The sequence below is a fragment of the Rattus rattus genome, chromosome 10 (genome assembly GCF_011064425.1).
Source record: "Rattus rattus isolate New Zealand chromosome 10, Rrattus_CSIRO_v1, whole genome shotgun sequence".
NCBI lineage: Eukaryota > Metazoa > Chordata > Mammalia > Rodentia > Muridae > Rattus > Rattus rattus.
In genome coordinates this window covers 40709616-40735404 of record NC_046163.1, presented here as the reverse complement: position 1 = coordinate 40735404, position 25789 = coordinate 40709616, and the positions used below count along the sequence as shown (strand labels likewise).

The window sequence follows — 25789 nt, the reverse complement described above, 5'->3', positions numbered from 1 at the left end:
GAAGAAAAACCCCATGTGAACTGTTAGTATGTCCGTGAAAGGACTCTGATAGTCAGATCCCTTGAACTGTGAGGAGGGGCACTGGCTTCCGGAGTCTTGTCAAGAGCAAAGATGAACTTTGCCAGTTCAACCGTCCCCTGCACAGAGCAGGTAGGAAACCAGAAGTTTGCCCCATCCTCCAAGCTTATGAGGGATTATGAGGGATGATCAGGACATGTTGAAAAGAAACACAAAGGAAATCAACACTCAAACCATCAGGGAATTCAAAGGTAAACACAAACACTATTGTTGTCTATAATAGTTAACATTAATATTTATATTCTCTGAGAGCCAGGAATGCACTGAATACAAAATTATGCCTTATAACTAGGAAAGCACTTGATAAGCTTAAGATCATCATCATGATTGACATCAAGACTCTATTCTCCTTATAGGATCCTATAAACTGAAAGTCTTTAGTTAACAGTGCGTAACTGTTCTTGAAGAAGTTACCAAGACACCTGAGGGAAGATATGTAGCTTGTCGAGTGCAGAGAAAAGAACAACAACAAAAACTATTTCCATACAATAAAAGAAAGTTGCCCAGCACGGAGACATTTAACATGTGGGATCCTCGGCTAACATTACAAACACAATATCCCAAGCTTTTAGACATTTTGCAATTCTGTCATTTAACAGGAAGGAAGCAGAATGCAGAAATAGGAAGTCATTTGTCCAAGTGTACTTGCTTTGTGCCTTGAGTCAAATTTAGAATTCCTGACTCCTGATTTCTCACTCAGTTCTCTTCTTGGGAATCTCTTCTTCGTGTACAGTACAGGGTTAAATATTCCCTTGAAGGAAATGATAAAGGAACTAAAACACAGACCACATGTGTTGGCACGGGGACGATTGAGGCTGGCACACAGCAGCATTATCCCTGAGTGGCTACCAGAGGCCAGAATAGAAGTAGCAGGGTGGGTGTACTCCAGAGGAGTGAGGTTCCGGAGCAGGGAGCGTGGTACTCAAGGCTGTGAACAACAGAACAGTGATGCTTATGCTAGGCCTGTACTTGCAAATCCATAAAAAGTATAGACATACGTCCAAAATTAAAAAATAAAATATACATTTTCTTAAATATTACCTGTAGTTATAAATGTTAGTCAATAACAAAAATGCAACTACATACACGCGCACACATACACACACACACACACACACACACACACACACACACACACACACACACTAAGTCTCTTAAGTCACCAAGACAGAGATCACAGAATATCTCGCCCAATGTTCAGCCTGTGGCAGGCTTTCCAGTTTTAACACCTGTGGTTATCTTGTGCACAAATTCTTTTGTGTAGCATTTTTATTCGGCTTCTTTTAATAACAGATTAAAACATTAAAACAGAGGGTGCATAGAAGTATAGATAGATGCATAAGAGATAATATATTATCAGACAAAAAAATCCAAATGTAACTGAATTCACTTAGTATAAGGATTAGTAGCCTTCAGACTTTCTGGAGGTTCAAGACACATGCACTGTATTGTAACACAATATAATCCTTATGGGGATATGAATCATCTGAAAATAGTTTGAGCTATATTTTCTATTTAAAATGGCCAAAAAATACTAAAAATTTTTAAATTACCAAAGATTTACATAAAATATTGGAAAAGAGAACTTGCAAAACAGTCTTGCTTAGACTGTCAAAACCCTTCTTGGCCTTTATCCTGCGACATTCAGTTCACTATTATCCTGGATTATAAAAATAACCATTGGGGTAAAATCTCTCCTATGCTCTGTATAACAAACAAAGCTCTACTGGTTTTCTTTACATCACTGATGCAGTACTCGGTGGTATCATCCTAGATAACTCTTTGAAGGACTTTTCTATTATGTATATTTGGAGGCCAGGAAAGAAGAGAGATAATGGGAGAAGCTCACAGTATACCTCACCTCATCACCTAAACAGTCGTCTATCACCTTAACCTTGAATAGAGCACTCCAGCTCCTACTGGCTGGTAGACACCACCCTTTTCAGACTCACAGTCCCATTCTTAGCTCTTTCTTTTGACAATGTCAAAATTCTAGAAGATAATAATCAAGCCCCATTTTCAGTGTCAGATGTTTATTACAATGATCTTCTGACCAACTGAAACAATGCATCTTGAAGAGACATTTATTTTTTTCATTCCCTGTAGAGCTCTTAGCAGACTCTAGGCAATCCTGGGAATGAGAGGTCAACTGTTATGTAAGACACGACTTAAATATCCCTGAGTGAGGAAGTGGGGTAGGATCTGCATTCCATCACATGTCATGGAGTTGAGCAGGATGGACTCATCTCTCGCAAGAAAGAACCTGTGTCCTGTCCACCCTCAGAGTGGAATTCACAGTGGTACTTGGTTCACAGTGCTGCTATAAGGTCTTTCAGGAGCACAGTATCCATTAGGAGTTAGCTGGACAATAATCAGTTCTCCATCATTTATCTGGAGGTGTTCGCAGAGAGTATCAGAAGCATTTACAGTCAAGTAAACTTCATCTTTAAAAGCCAAAGAGGTCACCACAGTGAAAACAACCCTTTGACCATTGTTCAGCATTGGCACAAAGATGGGACTGCGATCCTTCCGGAAATGAAAGTTGATCTTGACCTCCTGGAAGAAGGAGCCCTTCAGGTGGATGAGATAAAGCCCGTCACAATTGATGATGACCGAATTGTTCTGCACCTCCATGGTTTCATACTCATTCTTGGATGTGCCGATGAATAGTCTTCCCCCCTCACATCCTAAAAGAATTGAAAACAAGATTATCCCTAAGCAAAATATGAGATGAGAAACTTCCAGTAAAGCTAGGTCAGGTGAAGAAAAAGGAACAAAGAAAGAGACTTTGGAAAAACTGAGAGTAGAGAAGTGCTGTGGTATACTGATATCTCAAACCCACTGTGCCTGAGGAATAGAAGTGGGGACAATGTCAGTCTTCAAGAGAGTGTAAGAAGAGGTTGTAAGTCAGAGCTGAGAGATAAAAGCCATTGTCACCTCAGACATATGGCAGGACAGACAAACAGGTTCCAATATCCTCTGGTTTTTTTCAAAAACAAGAAATGGCAGGCATCTTTAGTGCTTATTCTCCAGCTGAGTCTACAACATAGTCCATAGACTACCACAAAGGTTGGCAGGGGTGGGACAACAGGACCTGCATTGCCTTGGTCCTGTCCATCTCTGATTATCTTGACTCAGAGCATTTGCATTTAGCTTTTCCCTACACCTTTCCACCTGACCATGAAATACCCATCTTCCACATGCCCCTGGGAGTCAGACTTACTGAAAGCATTGCTAAGTGGTCTTTGGCAGCAGTCCAATAAGCTTAGTTATGAAGTCAAGCTCAGGATGCATGTGGAATCAAAGTGGGCATAGTCCTGAAAGCCCAGAGAAAGAGGCCAAAGACATAGCCATGTGGTTCTTCCTTCTGCGTCCTTTAACTCGTGACTTGGAAAGAGGCACTGCCACAGAGAATGAAAAGGAAGAGGAAGAAGAGAACGAGGGAAAAGAAGAAGAGGAGGAGGGAGAAGTGAAGCAGATGCAGCTGGAAGGCTTGTGTCAGGCCTTTCTAGAAGCAAGCCCCAAAGCTCAACTTTCTTACAGTTCTGCATCAGCCTGAATATTACCTTGAATGGCTAAGCAACTATATCATATACACCTACTCTGACTCATGGCTCTTGCTGATAGAAAATGGCAGACCCCTAGTATTGACCCCAATTCAGTAAGTCTTACTTTGTACTAGGCCTTGGAGCTATACTTTGAATCAAAAATAAGAATGACTTATTGAGGGAAAAAAATACTTCCCATTCAGCTCAGAGAGCTTAATAAATCCTTGAAAACTCATATAGAAACTCCTGGTGGTTGGCTGTGATCAAGAGGCCAAATGATATTCTTTTGATCAAAGTAATTTTTTTCATATCTGGCCTCCCTGGCTCTCCTTAAAGTATTATCAAGTTACAAAGCAGAACTGACAGATGTCTTACAGCGAGGCAGCCTTAGAATCCACAGATGAAAACCAAATAAAATTCCTACCCAAAAAATACTTCTGGGAGGATGAAGAAAGGCAAGCACAGAGACAGGCACTTCTTTGGTTACTATTCCCCTTTTTATTTTGTTTTTGGTTTTGGTTTTTGTTTTTTGATGATGATGATGAAGAGGAAGAGGAGAAGGAGGGGGAAGAGGGGGGGGAGGAGGAGGGGGAGAAGGAGGAGGGGGAAAGGAGGAGGGGCAAGGGAGGAGGAGGAGGGGGAGGAGGAGGAAGAGAGGGAGGAGGAGGAGGAGACTCCAACAATCTGGGGATGCAACACTTTCCTAAGGGAAATGACAGATCCTATATTCTGAGGAAATTAAGACTACAGAAAAGAATCTATTAAAGACATGGGTACAAGGTTATAATAGTGGGCTAGTCAATAAGGTGCCTGCTGCTGAAGATAAGGCCCTGAGCTCAGTTCCTCAGTTCCTCACACGAACATGCATGCACGCACACATGCATGTCAGGCACGGTGACTGTGGACTATAATCACATCTCTGAGGAGGCCAAGACAAAAGAATCCCTGGAGTTCGCTGGTCAGCCTATTTGGCTAAACCAGTGATCCCCAGAGATGGTGAGAGACCTTGTCTCAAAATATAATGTGAAGAGCACATTGGGAAGATAACCCAGTGTCAACCCCTGGCCTCCACACGCACACACACACACACACACACACACACACACACACACACACACCTGTGTGTGCTCATAAACACAGACACACATGGAGCAAACAGACACACACAATAAGCACATAAAGATCAACTAAACTTTCAGTAATACTTACCGGTAACTGGTGCTCTGAGTCTTTGGATTGGAGAGTCCTTTGCCTAAGGAAGGACAAAGATATATATTTAGAGAAAGAGAAAAGGGAAGTAGATACTGCAGCTCACAGGAACAATACCCAACAAGAGACAGCTTTTTCTGTGAGGATTTGACCCAGACTCACTACACAGCCTTTCCTTTCCTACACATCACATTTCTTCTAATGAGAGAGGATTGCTCCGCTCTACATGCAAGCATCTGAACTCTTCATTTCTGCTTCATTTCTTTGGATTATTATGTTGGTTCACAGAGCCCTTTCTCTATTTAAATACCAGCACACTTTATAGGCCACAACAACAACAACAACAACAACAACAGAAACCAAACTCACAGACTCTCAGAAGAAACTAGAAAAAAGTTATGGAAGCTTTTTCTTTTGCTTTTTCTTCTACTGCATCACAGAAGTAAACATACCCTGTTTTTAAGGGTCAATATAACCTGCTCTAACCTATTAGAACACGGTACATGAGACAGTGTGTGTGCATATGGGTCCCTGAGTTCGAGCATGCACGCATGTGGGGGGGGGCATGGAACACATGTGCATGTCAGAGGACAATTTTGTAGAATCAGTTATCTCCTACCTTTACATAGTTTCAGGGACTCAGACACCTGTTGTTAGGATTAGGGCCAGTGCTCTTATTTACTGAGCCGTCCCACCAGCCAAATTAGCTGGTTTTAAGCCTTGGATCTTTCCCTTCTCTTCAACAGCTTGAGAAACCTAACATGAATCAAGTTGGTACATGGCAGTGAGAAGTAAAACAGCAAGAAGCTTGATAAAAACTCACAGAACTTGGCAGCCAAAGGCAAAGAAACTCAAAATGGATCCAAGTCATAACAAAGGGGCAGAACATATATTCAAGTCCATTAAAAACAGAATCATCACCAATGGAGTACTACTCAGCTATCAAAAACAATGACTTCATAAAATTCTTAGGCAAATGAATGGAACTAGAAAATATCCCGAGTGAGGTAACCCAATCACAGAAAAACACATGTGGTATGCACTCATTGATAAGTGGATATTAGCCCAAATGCTCGAATTACCCAAGATGCACAGAACACATGAAACTCAAGAAGGATGACGAAAATGCAGATGCATCACTCCTTCTTTAAAAGGGGAACAAGAAGGGGATAGGGAAGCAACCCTTAGAACAGAGACTAAAGGAACACCCATTCAGAGCCTGCCCCACATGTGGCCCATACATATACAGCCACCAAACTAGATAAGATGGATGAAGCAAAGAGGTGCAGGCTGACAGGAACCAGATGTATATCTCTCCTGAGAGACACAGCCAGAATATGGCAAATACATAGGCAAATGCCAGCAGCAAACCACTGAACTGAGAACAGGACCCGCATTGAAGGAATCAGAGAAAGGACTGAAAGAGCTGAAGGGGCTTGAGACCCCATAGGAACAACAATGCCAACCAACCAGAGCTTCCAGGGACTAAGCCACTACCCAAAGACTATACATGGACTGACCCTGGGCTCCAACCTCATAGATAGCAATGAATAGCCTAGTAAGAGCACCAGTGGAAGGGGAAGCCCTTGGCCCTGCCAAGGCTGGACCCCCAGTGAATGGGATTGTTGGGGGGGGGGGGGTAATGGGGGGAGGATGGGGAAGGGAACACCCATAGAGAAGGGAGGGGGAGGGGTTGGGGGATGTTGGCCTAGAAACCTGGAAAGGGAATAACATTTGAAATATAAATAAGAAGTACCCAATTTAATAAAGATGGAAAAAAATTTAAAAAATAAAACCAAAAATAACAAAAAGAAGAAGCCAGTTACAGATGGTATCTCCAGTTTTAGAGGGGAGCCGTTTGCTGGATTCCCTACTAACAAAGAAGAAGAGGAGGAGGAAGGAGGAAGAGGAGAAGAAGAAGAGGAGAGGAGAAGAGAAGAAGAAGAAGAAGAAGAAGAAGAAGAAGAAGAAGAAGAAGAAGAAGAAGAAGAAGAAGAAGAAGAAGAAGAAGAAGACCCACTGTTCCCGCCAAGAACAACAGCTGCAAGGTTATTTTTGGCAGGAGATCCTAATTGGAGGCTTGGGAGAAGTTTGTTTTCCTGCCCTGAGCAGCGAAATCCCTGCTTCCCACTTTCCTGGCAGACTAGTTAGCCACAGTCAAAAGGATTCCACTGGGGACTCCCCACACAAATGAGGAATCCCCTACTTCTCTTTTAAATAGGATCACAGTCCCTCATGGGCTAAAATCAACAGGCTACAACAGGGAAGAAAGAGGGCTTTCCCCAATCCCCGCTGGTCCCTGGACTGAATAAAACGATGGTTAGCCATGAGCAGGTGGGAGAAAGGTTGCATTGGATAGGAATTCAAGTCTTGGCTCCCAGCCCTTTACCTGCTGTTTCTTTGTGCTTTAGGGAGTATTCTAGAAGACCTCTCAAGAGACCCATTACCCACTCTACTACAATCCCCTAGACAAATAAATGACCCTGTGCTCTGGGGCTGGTGGTACCAGTACTCTTGTCAAAAGTGGCCTACACAGTGGCATAGGGCTCCGCACAGCATGCAGCTCTTGAGTTCTGATACCAGACAAGAAAATACTGGGTGGTCTTAGATTAAGTATCACAATCTCCCTGAGCATCAAATTGTCCTCGTTAAAAATCACTACAACACTGTGGCCATCCATGTCAGGACCAGCTTCTCATGCAGTAGCTTCCCATGATAGTTATATTTAAACTACTCCCAAAAAGCAATAAACAAACAAACAAAATAAAACTAGTCAGTGAGGTGGCAGACACCTCTAATTCCAACGGAGAAGGCAGCGGCAGATGGATCTTATCCTAGTCTACATAACAAGCTCAGATTGTCTTAAATTTCAGAAACAAAACGAAATTGGCAACCCCAAGTTAATGAGTTAATCGAAAGTGAAGAAAACAGGAAGTTTCCCCATTCACAAATTTACTTCTGATCCCAAAAGTCCTTGTGACTTGATTTTTTTTCCCTTTTCTTTTTCTTTTTTTATGGTGCTAGGAATTGAATCCAGGGCCTTTCACATTCTAAGAAAATTCTTCACCAGTCCTACCACCAAGCCACCTCCAACCCTCTAAAAACCTTTTGATTATGACAGAGTCTTGTCAACTTTAAATTCACTAGGTACGTGGTTTGATTATTTTTACTGACTTTGTGAAAGACTCTAAAAGGTTCCTGTGTGGTGTGTGTGTGTGTGTGTGTGTGTGTGTGTGTGTGTGTGTGTGTGTGTGTGTGTGTGTAGATTCTTTTTGTTGTCCTGATGTTATAAGAGGAACTATGACCCAAAGGGCATCTTCTGGGACTGAAATGTCAAGAGGCTGCCAGAAAAGCACATGTGACTTCCTCCATTGGTTTGATCTTCTGCAACCCCTAACATCCTGTTCCTTCTCCCAAAGGTCACCTAGAGTGGAAATTAGCATATCCTCAGAAACCTCTTAGAAACAACCATTTAGCAGATTCAGGTAATTCTGTGTATTGGAAAAAAAAAAAGCTGATACTTTCTGCTCCTTGAACTTTTTCTGCTCTCACTCTGGGCACCTGATGCTCGGCACTAGCTACCCAACTGCCCAGAGGAAGCCCTACATCTCCCAGAGTCACCCAACGCTCCCCAGACACACACCCGACTGCCCGGATTTCTCAGAGTCACCTCATCCCTTCACAGAGACATCCCCACATTTCCCAGAGATATGCTCCAATGTCTAGAGACACTGCTCAGAGACATTCCATGCAGTTCAGAGATATCCCCACAGTTCCAAAGCCATGTTTGACCTGGCTACAATCTTGTACTCACACTTCACAAATATCTTTTTTGTGACTTAATGATTAAACCAACTCTTTTCTTTAATCCCCTTCCCCTTAGATGAAGAACCTGATAGGGCAAGACAAAGGCAGATTTGATGGAGTTGGATTTGTTTCAAATTGTAACTTCCCTGGCTTTACAAATTTGGGAAATACATAAACCATTTCTTGGCATTGGACTGTAGTTGGAATGCCCGCAAGAGCTAACAGTATAGTTTAAGGAAAGTAATGTAGCAGTTTGCTGACACATGGCAATTGCTCAGAAATTCTCAGTTATTCTCTTGTCTATTTCTACTTATATGTTTTGCCCATTGGGATCATAACCTCAGGCCTAAACCAGATCCTTCATACCCGATTGCTGTGTCCCCATACCAAATATATTAAGTCATTCTGTTTATACAAAAACTTGTAGAAGCTGAGGTCCTAACTGCCAATGCTTATATGCAACTGTGGAGCAGCCACAAAGTGACTATTATCTTCAGTGCGAACCAGAAACTAGTCATCTGGTCATGAAAAGCTGTGGGGGTAGCTTCACTTTGTATGTCTGTATAAAAGAACCACCAGTGAAGGCTACACTCTGTGTGACTCCAGTTGTAAAACGTTCTGGTTGTAGCAAAACTAAAATAACTGGGGAGGGTTAAACAGGAGCAAAACAGGAGATGTTTGAGGATAGTGAAGCTATAATGGGGGGATATATATCATTATACATTAGTCACAACCATAGAATTGTGGAGCAGAGACTGAAGGAAAAGCCATCCAGACACTGCCCCACCTGGATATCCATCCCATATATATTCACCAAACCCATAACTATTTCAGATGCCAAGGAGTACACGCTGATAGGAGCCTGATATAGATGTCTCCTGAGAGGCTCTGCCAGAGCCTGACAAATACAGAGGCAGATGCTTGCAGCCCATCATTGGACTGAGAACAGGGTCCCCAATGGAGGACTTAGAGAAAGGACTGAAGGAGCTGAAGAGGTTTGCAACCCCATAGGAAGAACAACAACATCAACCAACCAGACACCTCAGAGCTCCCAGGGACTAAACCACCAACTGAAGAATACACATGGAGGCTCCCATGTCTCTATGTAGCAGTGTTTCTATGTAGCAGAGGATGGCCTTGTCAGGCATTAATGGGAGGAGAGGCCCTTGGTCCTGTGAAGGCTTGATGCCCCAGTGTAGGGGAATGCCAGGGTGGGGAGGTGTGAGGAAGTGGATGGGTGGGTGGGTGGGGAAGCACCCTCATAGAAGCAGAGGGAGGGGGATGGGATAGGGGGTTCTAGAGGGGAAACCAGGAAAGGGGATAACATTTGAAATGTAAATAAAGAAAACATCCAATAAAAGAAACAGAAGAAAAGGAAAATACAATCCCAATAGTGAACCCTATAATAAAACAAAATCGCTCTTGACTAATGATATTCATTGTCTATAATATTAGAATATTTTTATGTGACCGTTAGAAAATTGTATTAACTTGCTGATTTTCAATTTCTTATCTGTGAAGTGGGGATAGGAAAAGTCTATTATCTCAAAAGGCTGGTGTGAGGTTGAGTGAGAGAATATGTGTGAATGGTTAACACTTGACATAAAATATTTAAGGGGTCGGGTTGGGGATTTAGCTCAGTGGTAGAGCACTTGCCTAGCAAGTGCAAGGCCCTGGGTTCGGTCCTCAGCTCCGGAAAAAAATATTTAAGGGGTCAACAAATATCAGCCATTATTCTTTGATACACAGAAAACAAAATCCATATAGTAAACACCATGTCTGAATACAAAGAAGAGCAAAATCCCCCAGAGCATCTCCAGATGCTAAGGAATCTGGGAGACGTCAAAGGGACAAAGGGTTTCTGCATGACCACAGCTTACAGAACAGTTTCTTTATTCTACAAAATGTGAAGTCTCTCATCATAAGTGAAGAGCCAAGTTCAGAATCATTAGCAGTGAGTACAGCCCCAGGGTTTGAATAGGATTGTCTCAGAATTACCAAAGGATACAGAAGCCATCTTGGTGTTGAAGATAATGCCTCAAAGGTAGAAATTAAAGACCACGAAAGTGAAGAGAATTAACTCCTGTCCTCAACTACATTTTCTTTATTGTAATATCCAGTGATTCCTGCACCCCCTTTTTTCTCTTCCTTTGTTTAGGTTGCTGGGGATTGAATCCAAGACCTTGCCCATGTAAGGCAGGTGCTTTTCCACTGAGCTGCAACCATGCTTTTTGTTTTTATTTGAAGAGAGGGTCTCACCAAGTTGTCTGGGCTGGCCTTAAGCTTATTTTCTATACCAGGATGTCCTTGAATTCTTGATGCTCCTGTCTCAGCCTCCTAACTAGAGACTATTGCTCTATGCCTCCAGACCTAAAATCAATATTCCTGAACATACAAATATAAAAGGAAGAGAAACTGCCTTGAAGGCTGCATTAATATTCTATTCCTGTACCCACTTCAGCACCAGCTTTGAAGGAAAAATAAAAGTTGGCACATAGCAGATTGGCAGGCATCCGGGGAAAACCCAGAACTCATGCTTTCTCCTCTGGGTGTCAGACATGCTACAGATGACGAAAATGAGGAAGGAAGGAAGGAAGGAAGGAAGGAAGGAAGGAAGGAAGGAAGGAGGGAAGGAAGGAAGGAGGGAGGGAGGGAGGGAGGAGGAGGAGGGGAAGGAGAAGGAAGGAAGGAAGGAAGGAAGGAAGGAAGGAAGGAGGAGGGAGGAGGGGGAGGGGAGGAGGAGGAGGAGGAGGAGGAAGGAAGGAAGGAAGGAAGGAAAGGACAGGCAAGCAAGTAAGCCCAGGAACAACTGAGTACCTAGGTGGCAAATACAAGGAATTTGACAACTGGTTATATCATATGTATATGTAATGCCTGGTGACAGGTGATGACACTACCGGAAAATGTGTCTAATGCTGAGATGCATTAGAGTCTCCTGGAAAAGTTATGAAAAGTAAAAGTAGAGATGGTCAACTTACTCACAGAACACCTGGTTCTAAAGGTCTGAATCACCAGGCACAGTGGCACAAAATGCCAAAGGCTGGTGGATCTCTTGTGGGTTCAAGGTCAGCTGGTACATGTGGCTATTTCCAAGCCAGTCAGGACCTATATATTGAATCCCTGTTCTGAAGAAAAATTAAAAAATTAATTAAAATTACTTCTGGGTGGGGCCAGAAGTATACAAGAATCCAGGTTTCCCAGTTTGAAAATCACTGTACTAATCTGTCAATGTCTGAAGATTTTTCAATAAACCCTGTAGGGGGAAAAACTCAAGAAATGCTTGCTGTTTACTGAAAGCTATTCAATAATTGAAGAATGATATGATTACCACATGACTTGGTAGTTTGGCTAAAAGCAGTAGCAAGTTATTAGGTGTTGCTTGACAGCTAATGTCAGGTCATATCTGTTCTGAAAATAGCATAATCTTGCTTTTCTTTAAACCTGAATAAAATTCCATTCTATACATGTGCTATTTTCCTTTAACTATTCACCTGTTGTTGTGTTAAATTAAATAAGCTAGGTTCATAAAGACAAATACTGCATGTTTTCTCTAATAATGTGGAGTCTATATTTATGTGTAGCTCATAAAAATAGAAAAGGTATCATGAGAAGGGGAGGAGAGTCTAAAAGAGGGGGAAGGAGAGCATGAGAGACCAGAGGAATAAATATGTGACTTGAGAGCGGAAGGGACCATTTGGGAAAGGGACCAGAAAGGCATGGGGATGGTTGACGGTGAAGGTCAGTGAGCAGAGCCAATAAGATCAGAGTATAATAATACAAATACAAAACAAATGCTTCAGTGAAGGACTGGAAAGATGGCTCAGCAGTTAAGAGCACTGACTTCTCTTCCAGAGGTCCTGGGTTCAATTCCCAGCACACACACAGCAGCTCACAATAGTCTGTTATTCCAGTTCTAGAGAATCCAACAGACGTGCAAGCAATGAACGTGAAAACAGATAAATAAATCCAACAGAATCAACCAACCTGGACACTTGCAACTCTCAGAGACTGAACCACCAACCAAAGAATATACACAGGCTGAACTTAGGCCTCGCCAAGATGTGCAGCTTGGTCTTTATGTGGGTCTGGAACAACTGGAATGGGGGCTGTCCCAAAAGCTGTTGTTGTCTGTATGTGGGATATGTTCCTCTGGCTGGGCTGCCTTGTTTGGCTTCAGTGGGAGAGGAAGCACCTAGCCTCACAGAGACTTGAAATGCCAATATCCAGGGAGGTCCCCACTGGCTCAGAGGAGAAGGGAAGGGAAGACAGGGGAAGGATTTGGAAGGGGGTTACCAGGAGGGGGCAGTGAATGTGAAGTAAAATTAAATAATTAATTAATTTTAAGTGCTGCAGTGAAACTCTTTACTTGCATGTTAACTAAAACAAGCTGATAAAAAGAATAAAGATACTTTAAAACTAAAACTGAACATCTCTATGAGACAGCCATTATACTCAACTCACAGGGTAAATACAAAGTTAGAACATGTACACTCCTTGGTTTTGGCAAACTTGTGTTTCATTCATAAAAGCGGTCTCTCTACATGAAGCCTTAGGAATTATCAACAAACAGTGTGCCTCATAGAGTCCCAGAACATGAAAACAAAAACTACCTCGTGGTTTTGTAGCATAAGGAGAAAGTACCTGGATCTAGGTTTTGAAAGAGGGAAGACTCAGAGAAGCAAAAATTCTACAATTTGCCAAAAGAAAGACCTACAAATGAGGCCATTCTCTGCATATTTAAAACAGGAAAAACAAAGAACTGGGAACTTCTAATAATACCAAGCAGTGAGGTAATCTTGTTGTAATTCATTCCTTCCCCCCTCCCCCTGCTTAAAAGCACCATGCAACAATTATTTATAGAAATTAAAAAAAGGAAAATAAGAATCAATGCTGTTTAGAACTTGTTAGGGAGTAAAAGGTTCTAAGTTCAGAGTTACAGTAGTCACTCTTGATTCCAGGATCCCTTAAAAATAAAAAGCTCATTAAAAATATTTATTTGGAATATGAGACTGATTTGAATTGTCTTCAACATTAGTTAAGTGAGATCAAAATTTTGAACTTGGAGATAACTGTCAAAATACTCATATCTTAAAACATCCAGAAATTCTCCCAAAAGAACTCCTCAGACAGCCCTGTAGGTTCTCAGTTTGAAAATCATTGTACTAGTCTGTCAATGTCTGAAGATTTTTCAATAAACCCTGTGGGGGGGATTGCATTGACATCATCACCGTGTAGGCTCTGGCTGGGAGTACCTGTCCTAGCAACGGGGTAGAAAGCCCACAGACAAGCTCAAAGTGGGTACATGGAAGAGTTAAAATTAGATACTTTCCTGGGCTGCCCAATAACGTAGAAGAAAAAATCCAATGCCCAGATCTTCTCCAGATGCTCATATCATGTCCCCAGGAAGGTGATGATGTTGTAAGAGATCATGTTTAGAGAGTGTCAGCTTCTGGTTCTGACTCAGTAGAATGTGACATAATGCTGTTGACCTTATAGTCATCTGGCATTTGTCTGAAAAAGGGCTATCCATACCAGGAGCAAATGTTACTCATTTCAAATATGAAACCAGGAAGTAGGCTCTGAAGTCATATATGGAGCTTGCTATTCCTCACTCAATATCAGGACACAATTTGAAGATCTCAAGGGAGCATATGAATGAGCTATGAGTCACTTGAGAAGACTGGGAAAACTATGTGACAATATTCCCTTAGTGCATCATGCCACCTCCACTGTGCAGAGCTGATGCCCCCACCTTGAGCTTGCCATCGAGATCTGAGAAGTCATGAAAGCGCCATCTAATAAATTCTTAGACTGGGTCTCAAAACAAAAAAGTGGGATTTTTTTCACTTCCACACTACAGTGAACTGAGAGACTAGATTTCTTTGCTTGAGAACTTACTGTGTAGTTCAAGGAAGCAGCCTGTAGCAAACAGTGGACTCTGTTTCTAATCAAAAAAGCTCAGAACCTTGTTTAGGGAAAAGATTGGGAATAGGAATAAGGCAAAAACTTAGCCAAGAAATCTTAAATATCCATAAAAACATGTCCCTAGCTATATTCTCTTAGAGACAAAGGCAATGGCTTTGATTTTGAAAAAGTTTATAGATTTTTGTGAACCCAAATAAAAGCTACATTAGTTCTTTTCTAAAACATGTTCATCCTGAATATGTCTTAGCACATTTTTCGTGTAACCTCTCCTTACCTCAGCTCTGCCTTCTTCCCCACTACACTGCCTGCTGATAACCTAGTGGCCTTCTCTTTTAAGCATTTCCTCTTTTCTTGTATATCTACTTAGTGATGATTGTCTGTGACTCCCTAGAGAAACTCACCACTTTCTATCCCAAAGAACATGGACTGTGGTTTCATTGTCTCTGGTCTCTAAGAGTCATCTCAGATATTCAACTAAACAACTAAAACAGCCAGAATTATGCATGCAACCTGAACAATAAAATGCATAAAAAAGTATATGACTGGCCTAACACACTAATTCTTTGAATATCTTCAAAGGCAGGATATTCTTGTACTAGAATTTCCCATTCCAAGTTAACTGCAGAATTCCTTGAATGACACTGACAAAGGGATCTACTGAAACATTTTCCCTTCCTCCCCTCAGTAATTGAGAGAATGTCCACTAAAATATTCCTGCACTAGTTTAGTGTCTAAGCAACTGGAAAAGTGAGTTGAGAATGTACCCACCATGTCACCATGCTTCCTGTCAGCTCTCGAGCATAATGGCAATCAGTAATCAAATATTTGCTGGCCAAGATGGCCAATTTCAACAGTCTCTGGCAATGCACAGTGACAATGTCAGCTTTTATGTGACCATTTATAGCTGCTGACCTAGGTCCAGCCATGGTTTTTAAAATTGTCTTGATCATTTTTTAGTATAAGGAAAGCACTGAAAGTCCTACCATTAGTGCCTTCTACTGAAGTTATCCACTTTTACTCATTTACTATATAAGAAGGGACCACTTACAGTGACAATTTTGGAATTTTGCTTTCTTAAAAAGAAAAACACAGAAATAAGACTATTTTTTTTTTCATTTTAATCCCAGGTGTGGGGATATGTGCTTCAGATTGTCCACAGCAGCTGATTATGATTTATCTTGTGCTCTAGCAAGGGCATGATTTTGCCAATGGCCCATAGGTTCTGTGATTGTTTGATGTAGGGAATTCTGGGGACTTTTCAGAGGATATAAAAATCTAGGTCCTTAAGAGGCAGGGTGGGTTGTTGGCAGATTGTGTGGGTTGTTGGTTGGGTGTTGTTGTTCATGGTTTAAGTTGTCATGCATAAAGAAAAGACAAGAAGAAATTAGATGTCCTGACAGTGAAGAACCAACTTGTCCGAAGGAACTCAATGCCCCTAATCAGCAGGAGGTAGTCTAATGATAATGTCAACCCCTTACTTTTCTATCCTTTCTTCTCTCCCACCTAGTGTTAGGGGATTGGAGAGGTGGAAAAATAGTAGATAGGGGTGGGAGAAAGAAGAACTCACAAAGTAGCTAACACAGACTATAACTACTGTCTTACAAGGCTACCCAGTAGAGTGGCCTGAACATCAGACTAGCAGTAGGATTTCCTGAGTCTAGAACAACCCCTTTCCCTTTTTGGCCTTTTACTATCCTCATCATGATGTACAACCTCAATTAAAATGACTGCACTGCAGTGCCTAATGACAACTCCCTGGCAGAGGTTCATCAAATCACATCACGGGATTCCAAAGAGTAATCCACAAGCATTATGTGGCAAGCAGACCGTCTGGATCACAGATCTTAACACAAACCCCTCTGAAGCAAGAAAAGCAGCAGGCCTTTTCCTCCCCAGCAAGAGAGTTTCCCTACTCATTAAGAAACACTCATGGTTGCGCCTGGTCCAGCAAGGCTCCTAGACTCATTTTCATGAGACTGAACTCCAATCATGTGCTCTGAGGAAAAATGAGATTGGTGAGGGCTGAAATCGTCAGATTACAGAACTTGGAAACCGAAACGCTGGTGGTAACAGTGCCGACAACAGCATTTTCAACTAAAACTTTTCAGCCAATTAATAGAAAAGCAACTGTGTAAGGCATGAGGAAAGGATCCTCCGCACTTTTCAAAACCCAATTGACAGCAAGGCATTCGTAATTCCTTACTAATCTCTGTCACGCTTGACTTCTGAGTGCTTGTCATATGCCCTACTTTTCTCCTTTAACTTCTTTTCCCACTGGGTTACAAACAGTTTCAGAACAGAAGGTCCATATCTGTCTTGTTCACCATTTTCCCTAAATGCCTGACAAGAAACCAATACTCCATGAACACTAAATTTTTTTTTAATGAATAAATGGTTTCACTTGGGTTGAATAACATGCTCTTCAAATGCTTGTGTGCCTAAAACTGAGAATATGTCCTTATTTGGAAATATATCTGCATTGAGTTTTCACAAATAGTCAAAATGACATCAATAGGATTAGGGTGGGTCCTAAGTCCAATATGACTGGTACCCTTCAAAGCCAAAGAGGCTCCCCAAAGACAAGAAGGTTGGCATGTGATAATGGGGGCGAGGCTGGTGTGAACCGAAAGAACGTGAAGATTTTTAGGAACCACCCAAAACAAGAGAGGGATCAGGAAAGATTCTTGCCTAAAGCATTCAGTGAGAACATGACCTTTTCAGTATCTCTAGCCTTCAGAGCTGTGAGAATCAATTCCTGTTGTTTTAAGCCTCTTTGACTGTACTAATTAGCTACAGAGACCCTAGCAAACTACTGAACAGTTGAATGCATATTTTGCAGATAGTGTAGAAATCATACAACATATCATTACCCTAATTACTTGAATTAGTGTCTAATAGAACTAGAATGACCTAAACAATTATTCTTCCCAGTCTCCTTCCTGTTTAAAAGGAAAAGGAGGAGGAAGAAGAGGACTGGTAAAACAAATACAGACCAGCTTCCCTCTTAATCAGAATATGTCACGCAGGCAGTGGTTTGTTTTCTGAAAGGGCCCTGTAAGGTAGTATGTAATTGTTAATGCTGCATTAACCACATCATTTATTTTTGTGGAAGTAGCTATAAGTCTTTCTTCTGTGACAGAGCACAAATCTTTCTTCAAAGGTAACTAATGTCAGACAGGAAAGTGTAAATTTTAAAACAGGAACATTCTTTAAGGTTCAGAGTTCTGAGATCACAGGCAAGTGTAACCGAGAAAGGCAAGATTTGGATTTTGACCTTCATTCCCAGCCCTGATCTCTCTGTGCAAACCTTGTCAAGCCACTTGCTTCAGATTTCCCCAGCATTAAATAGCACAACCATGTCATTTCTGCACACCTCCAGGACACAGGAAAGAAGAGAAACCAGAAGTAGGAAAATAACTAGGTCAAACTGAGGGCCATTATCATGGGTGACATCACTCAATGCTCCCCCCACCCCCCAATGCACCACGTCAGCTCTCTGATCCAAAGAGTTCTGATTTTCCTAGTCTTCATTATACCACACACACTAATATCTCCAGGGCCCTTAGAATCTGCAAGCATGAAGTACCTAACACACAAAAAATTCTGAATATATTTTTATTACTTAACTGTAAGACATGTTTTTCAATTTATTTATAATGCAGAAGGGCATTATTTCTCTTTCTTGGTGACTATATTGATGTTTCTTTCTCATTTATAATATTAACCTAAAATTTATAATATTAGGTTCTTTGTCTGACTATTTATCCTGGATTTCACCCTCATGTTGTTGCTGTCTGCAGGGAAGCTCAACCCTCAGGGCACATCATTTAAACTCACCAGAGCCCTCAATTTCACACCAACACAATGCTATATTTTGTAAGGAAGGCTTTGATCCATAATGTTTATTAAACAGAATGCAAATAATTAAAGTGTGAGTCTCTTTTTCTATCTTTGTTAGTTTATGGAAAGACTTTAAAATGTTATCAAAGTCAAATAAATTTGTGCAAATTAACCCACCTATGAGATATTTCAGAACGAAAGCTCTCCTAAAAAGAAATCAGTGGCTCAAGTTTTCTATGATTCCAATATTGTGAGTCAGAGCACATATTTCTTGTAGATTTGATTTTCTGCTGCCTAACAGACAAGTCTCTGGAGAATTGGGAGACATGAGTGAAGGTCAGTAGAAATAGAAATAGCCTGGTCTGTGAATCTTAATCCTGTTAACATTAATATTTTTAAAAAATATTAACTTATTTGTTCATTTAAAAGGCGGTCTGCCTGAGTTTTTGTGGACTACATATGTGCATGTGCCTACAGAGGCCAAAGGGTGTCAGATCCCTTGAGACCTGAATTAGTGTCTGGGAGACATTTGATATGTGTAAGAACAAAATGAGGTCCTCAGAATAGCAATAAGCACTCTTACCCACTAATCCATCTCTCCCACCCTGAATTCTAGACTTTTGAACCATTTTAACCAGATACGAAACCTAATAACATTTCATGACTTCATAAATTCTCCCCTTCTGTCTTCTTTCAAACAACTCTTAATTAGAAACATATGTTTAAAAAAATAAAAACACAGCTCTTCTTACTGGGGATTGTTTTAATTCCTAAATTTCCAATATAGAAATCATGTCTATGAAGCTGTGATTAATCTTAACATAATATGTCTGCTGAATTAAGAGGTATAGTTGAATGTCTGCATTTACACACACACACACACACACACACACACACACACACACACACACACACACTACAAGGCAAAACTGGTGTCTCAGTGTGGTTGTGAAAATGATGTGCCCATGAGTACCAATAATAACCTTGGCATTTACGAAACTCAATAGTCAAATGTGTGAACTTCCCAACCACGTTCCATCTTCAAAAGTATTAAACCAACTGAGACCTAGGGAATTTACTCAGGATCATGGAGCTAATAGCCTGGAACCAGCTAGAACTTCTGGTTCCTGCTCCCCTGTATATTTGTACCTCAATACCTGGCCCCAAAGTCTAAGATGATTTTCTGTATTTCCACAGAATGAAATATTTTCACTCCTTTACTTGAGAAGTATCAAAACCAGCAAAGCACAGGACATTAGAGATTCCAATTTCATAGTAATTCTTCTGTTTGTTTCACCAGTGATGATGGAGAGAGAAGCAAGCTGTATGCTGTCACTGTCTTTTCATGTGTTAAATCCTAACACTCCCCGTGACTCCTCTGACTCACATGATCACAAAGGATCAATGCTCATTTTTCCATGAACAGAAAACTCATGAAATGGGAAACAGCATGTTCTTGGACAGTGTAGAGCAGAGAGGTAATTGTCACAAAAGGAAAAGAATAATCAAGGCAGTGTTACTAGGCCCTTGGCAAGACTAGGTCTGCTCAGTGCTAGTAGCTGGGGGCGACACTCAACAACGATCAACAGGGAGATTATATCCATAGATCAGGTGTGTATTTGTGTTTATATATGTATTTGTGTGTAATGTTTTTGTGGCATAATTCCATTCATACTATGCTATCCGATGGTAAAGACTCCAGTCAGAATATGCATATACCTAAATTGCTCATTTAGAAAATACCATCACCGTGGGAACAAGATTAATATTGCCTAATAGTGCTCGTCATCATGTATGTGAATGAGCACTTGATTCCCAAGAGGTTCAGTTAAGGAAAGAGTGGGCAGACTGCCTTAAAGACATAGGAGGATGGTTAGTTTTACAGTGGTGCCCCCTAGTGCCAGGTGAAATTAGGTTAATCTCTATACTGCCTATCTTCAGATCCCAAGCAAAAGGAAAATGTAGAGAAGCATCATTGTTGGTAACCACCGCCTTTGACATAGAATAGAATAAATCAAGTTTCCCATAATGGTTCACAAGATCTTTTACCATCCAAGCCTGCCTAGATCTTCAGCTTCATCTCCTACCCATGTTCTCTATGAACACTCAATTTCAGCCATGTTGAATGATTTGCTATTCTGTGTACCCATCCCCATCCCTCCTGTCTGTAGTGGAAATTCCACTCCTAACTCTAACATCAGCTGAAGTATGTCATCCCTTCCTTCAGCCCCCCTGACTCTCCACACATATACTCAGACATCTGAGGCAACCCCTTCTCCCTCTGGTCCTCTTTCTATTGTCTCCTGAGCAACTCTCCACATATCTGTCGTCTTTTTGCCTCACCTCAACTCTTGATCATTAATTAATTCAAAGAGTTTCTTTTAAAGAAACCTTGTCCAGTGCAGTTTTTATTCTGAAGCTTCAAGCAATACCCTATACAAAAAAAGCATTCAGAATCAATGTAAGGTTGATTTAACTGATAAGATCAAGTACAGAAGTCAAAATTATCCACTTAAGCAGGTAGGCAATCATGAGCGATTTACCTACCTTCTTTGGGTTTTTGTTTTCTCATAAAATATTACGGCTAATATCTACTTAGCAGTCTAGGGTCTCTAGACCTTTTCATTAGTATCCAGCACCAAAGCCTCGAAATCCTTCATGATGAATTAATTCAACATTCCAAATGTTCCTTTTGTAAATCTCAAAGACTTTTGCTCAGAGAAAGCAAATTCCACTTGAATTTGAAGTTATGTTATGTATATGATTGAATAATTTCTAAGAGAAAGACATGGTAGATTGCATGTAGACATTTAAATTAAGTTAATCAGAAACAAAGATTCAAGGCAGAGTCCTCTTTCCAGTATTTAACAACGCCACCAACAACAAAAAATGTTGGAGTTTTATAATACAAAACATCACCAAGAGACCGAACTCTAACTCTGGCTCCCCTTGGCACAGACCACTTCTGCTTCTCCTAACCGGAACACAGAAATATAACCTACAGTTGGGGAGATAGCTCAGATGATAAAGTACTTACTTAGAAAATATGAAAACCTAAATTCAGCTCCCAGGACCCTCGTTAAGATGCCCAGACATAAGAGTGTGCCCTTGGAATCCTAGTCCTGAGAAGGCAGAGATTGGAGGATCTCTGGGTCTCAATCACCAAACAGTCTAGCCTAATTGGTACACCCCAGACCAGTGAGCAACGTCATCTTAAAGAGCATGTGAGGCATTTCTGAGGATGACGTTAGGGGTTGTTCTCTGACCTCCACACACAATTGCATACACACATGCAACCATGTACACAAAAGCAAGTACCTGCACATAAACATATACACATCCACAAACACCACATTAAAAATAATAAAAATAAAGAGCGTCTCACCTCCTAGGCCAGCTTTTCCTCTTTCTATTGCTTCCTAGTTAAAGTCCCAGGTAAGACTAGAAGCCTGGCATTTTGAATGGTACCCCCAGGGTAATGCCCACTGTGCAGTGAGGCAGCAGTGGCAGCAGCTGCATTCCATTTCATAATTAGAACCAGTGATATTCCAGAGTGTTTGTGTCCTTCCTCATTCTAAGCAAGGTACGCATGAGCTACAGAGAGTATAAACTAAGTCTAGAAAGTATACGCGTTCCTCTTCCTGAAAGCGGCCAGAGGTGACCTGTGAAGGTGGTTCACTACTCCCTCGACCCAGAAAACCCCACAAAATCATGCAAATCAAGAGGTTCAAACCTTCGTGTTCACTTTAAGAATACTCAGGAAACTGCCCAGGCCACCAAGGCTATGCCTATCCACAAAGCCACCAAGTATCTGAAGGATGTCACTTTAAAGAAGCAGTGTGTACCATTTGGCGATATAATGGTGGAGTCGGTAGGTGCGCCCAGGCCAAACAGTGGGGCTGGACACAGGGACGGTGGCCAAAAAAGAGAGCTGAATTGTTGCTGCACATGCTCAAAACTGCAGAGAGTAACGCTGAACCTAAGGGTTCAGATGTAGAGTCTCTGGTCATTGAACACATCCAGGGGAACAAGGCACCTAAGATGTGCCGACGAATCTACAGAGCTCATGGCCGGATTAACCCATCCATGAGCTCCCCTGCCACACTGAGATGCTCCTCACTGAGAAGGAACAGATTGTTCCAAAGCCAGAAGAGGAGGTTGCACAGAAGAAAAAGATATCCCAGAAGAAACTGAAGAAACAAAAACTCATGGCATGAAGTAAATTCAGCATAAAATAAATGCAGATAAAGTAAAAAAAAAGAAAGAAAGAAAGAAAAGAAAGTATACAAGTATACGCATGAAAATATGATTCTTCCAGGCCAGTCTGAAAGCCAAGGAATCTGTACATTTAGGCACAAACATCTGCTAAGGTACATTTCTGTTCCTTCAGCCCCCAGGCCTGTTCTTTAGGATGACACGCTCATTAGCTGATGAGCAGAAAGACCTCGAGGTCCATCGCATACAACCGTCCTCTGTTACTGATGAGAAAACCGAGTCCCAGAGAAAAACATGAACCATAGAAGATGTGGGTACGGTGGGCTGTCACTGGGTGGGAAGAGGGGGTACTGCAAAAACAAAAGCTGTTTCTCGTGTATGTCAATAAAACCCAGCCCAGTAAGTCTTGTTGCTAAACAAACTTCAAGGGAAATTTGACTGCCTGGTAGAGTTTAGAAGCTGTCACTTTGGAATCGTTGTATGTAGGAAATTAAGGCTAAAAAGGGAAAGCTAAGAAATAAGGGGGAAGGAAAGAAACATGATTCTTTTCAAAATGCCCTTTTTCTTACAACAGAAAAACCTAGTGTTCTTGAGTATAGATCTCATAAGGATCACGGTTCGCTTCCCCTGACACCTCACTACAACATGTCTCCCCGGACAGGTTTCCTTGCACCAACCTCACCACCTGGTCCACCCCCAACCATAATGCCAAACATTAATGTTTTAAGGGTTACCAGTCCCTTTGTCAAAGAGATTATCTTCCTCCTTCCTGTCTCTTCCCCATCAATACAATTTGACCAAATTCCAGGGAAAAATACAAACTACCTGTCTATCTACCCCCTTAATAAGTGAGATTAAAGAGAATGGTCCATTGCGCTGCCCAGGTCTGAGAACAGTGTAAAACTTTGAGATAGACAAGCTCCAAAATCTTCTCTATCAAAAGCAGTCAGGTTGCTTATTTCATGAAGCAATCAGCTTCAATGTCCAAGTTACACCCCCTGCGTTTGATTCCATTTCTGAGCCAAGACCATGGAAAACAAGTCCCCTCCTAGACTGCTACTGCTTACCACAAGGACCTACATAACTTTGGCTTTACTGTCCACCTCTGCCGCCGAGTTTCTGGGTGACTTGAAGAAAGGACCTGAATGCTTACTGTGCCCTGGGTAAGACTGTCCACGAAGGTCTTAGACGCTAGCGGTTTACCCACCTCTGTTTCACTTTTGGCTCTCTCCTGCCCCTGCCTGATGCCTTTGTGTACCTTGTTACCCTAGACTGGAGCCTTGCGTCCTTCTCATGCCACAGAGTGAGGAAACACTCAGCTGTTTGAAAAGTCTCAAGACTCCCAGTCTATTCAAGGCTCGCAGCTGGTCTATTTTTGGTTACTCTGTTTGCTTTCTTAGAAAAGCCTGATTCCGGTCTGTGTCTCAGGCATTCTACCATGAACAAATTACTCTACCATAGCACCTTCCCCCAAAGTGCCTACAAAATTTTCACCCCCAATCCTACACGGAGAGCTATGTGGAGCCGAGAGAAGAGGACCAGATGCTGCTGCTCTAATTGGCCAAGCAGGCTTGAGCACCGCACCAGCCTCATTCCTGGAGTTTTCTGTTCCAAGGGACAAGCACAGTACACGGTTCAGCCGTCATGAACACCTACGCTCCCACCAGCTTCTATTTACCAAAACCCCACTTCCTGTGCACAGAGACAAGCCCAGGCATTTGCGTGGACTGCTCGTCGTATCCTGGTTTAATTTGAGGTAGCTGTGTCTCTGATGTGGCTGTTAAAAAGAAGTTCCAGTCTGTCATTCACCAGGGAATGATTTCTTGACCTAAAGCCACCGCTGGGGAAACAAGAACTATGAGGCCAGATCCAACATGGGATTCTGGGGAAACTGCAGAGTCACCTGCGGTGAACATTTAAAGAACACACAAGCGAACAAGACTGTGAGATGAAGTCATTGATGTAAACGTCTGAGCAAACAAACGTGCACACACACACACTGCTGCAGCCTTTCAGGTATGAGGTCAGTGATAAGAAAGGACTTAATCCTGAAACCTTCAGAATATTTTAAAAAAACCAGATCCCCTTGAATATCTGCAGATTCATGAATGTGATGGGAAGTAAAAGGGGTCCGTTATTTGTCTTTCTTTTATACTGATTCCTTGATCAGACACATTGCTACCAGAATGGATAGAGAAATCAGTAACCCGAAGCTTCAGGGTGGACAGCTCAATTAAGATACACCAGGATTTTTGCCTTGCGGGGGTTGAAGGGGGAGAGACAAAAAAAAAAAACCTACAAGTGGGGCCCCTCTGCCTTTTACTCCACCCTAGCATTGCTACTGTTGAAATAGGAAGGAAAGGAGACACCGAAGGATGTTTGACCACACTTTACAATCACTTGCAGGCAGCGGCAGGGGGCTGAGGAGTTTTACCATTAGACTAGCTACAGGTGTCTGCAGCTGTTGCGGCTGGCACCGAGCCAGAGCTGGAAGAAAAGCAGCGCCCACTGGTGCATCTTACCGGAGATGAAGAGAATTGCAGGCAGACATAGACGACGCACAGGAGCAGCCCTGCTGCCTTAATCCCAGAGACCACCAGCCTTAGCACCTTCTTCCACTTGAACCTTGGCCTTGATCCATTTTCCAGATTCTCATCCGGGGGTTGAACCCCTTCCATCTTCCAAGTCGGGGTGCAGAGAAGGCACAGCCGTGGCAAAGGGGAGCCTGGGGAAGGCTGCTCTTCACCACAAAGGAGAAGATAAGGGTGAAGCCAAGCCTGTGGGTCAGAAGACAAAGGTCCCAGAACCGGAGACAAAAGGCAATTGAAGGAGCAGGGCAGACTCTCTCAGTTTTAACTCTGCAGATTTTGCAGGCGGGGGAACTTCTATGTGACTAATCTGAATTTCCCCTTTACTTTCTTTCTTTTTTTTTTCCCTCTGGGCTAACAGGGAGTTGTTTTTGTGGCATCCCAGTTATGAATTGAGTGACTTCGAAATGACAGTCATAAACTTTGTGCTCTGAAGTTTTTATTGCACCATTAAAGATAGATAAAGATCATCTTTTTTTTTTTTTTTTAAGCAGTTTACTTAACAATCCGGCAAGATGTCTTAAACCATAGAAAAGATTTGAGGACCATGCTAGCCAATCATCCCTGCTTCTATTATAC

The 25789-nt window shown here is 41.9% G+C and overlaps 1 protein-coding gene across 1 annotated transcript; it reads right to left on the bottom strand.

Annotated features, from left to right (window-relative positions):
* Positions 1-1337: 1337 nt before the first annotated feature.
* On the bottom strand, positions 1338-25445 carry Tnfsf4 (TNF superfamily member 4). Its single transcript, XM_032915271.1, has 3 exons — positions 25145-25445; positions 4836-4878; positions 1338-2765 (listed from the first exon to the last, which is right to left on the bottom strand). Exons 1-3 carry the CDS (start codon positions 25298-25300, stop codon positions 2371-2373), a joined length of 594 nt encoding a protein of 197 aa, XP_032771162.1. The 5' UTR covers positions 25301-25445; the 3' UTR covers positions 1338-2370.
* Between the last annotated feature and the right edge of the window lie 344 nt (positions 25446-25789).

Bases quoted from the DNA above. Each gene is read 5' to 3' on its own strand.
- Tnfsf4 (XM_032915271.1), bottom strand. From the start codon at position 25,300: ATGGAAGGGGTTCAACCCCCGGATGAGAATCTGGAAAATGGATCAAGG. The intron at 4,879-25,144 runs GTAAGATGCACC...GTCCTTCCTTAG, and splicing joins TGCAATTCTCTTCATCTCCG to GCAAAGGACTCTCCAATCCA. The intron at 2,766-4,835 runs GTAAGTATTACT...CAATTCTTTTAG, and splicing joins ACTCAGAGCACCAGTTACCG to GATGTGAGGGGGGAAGACTA.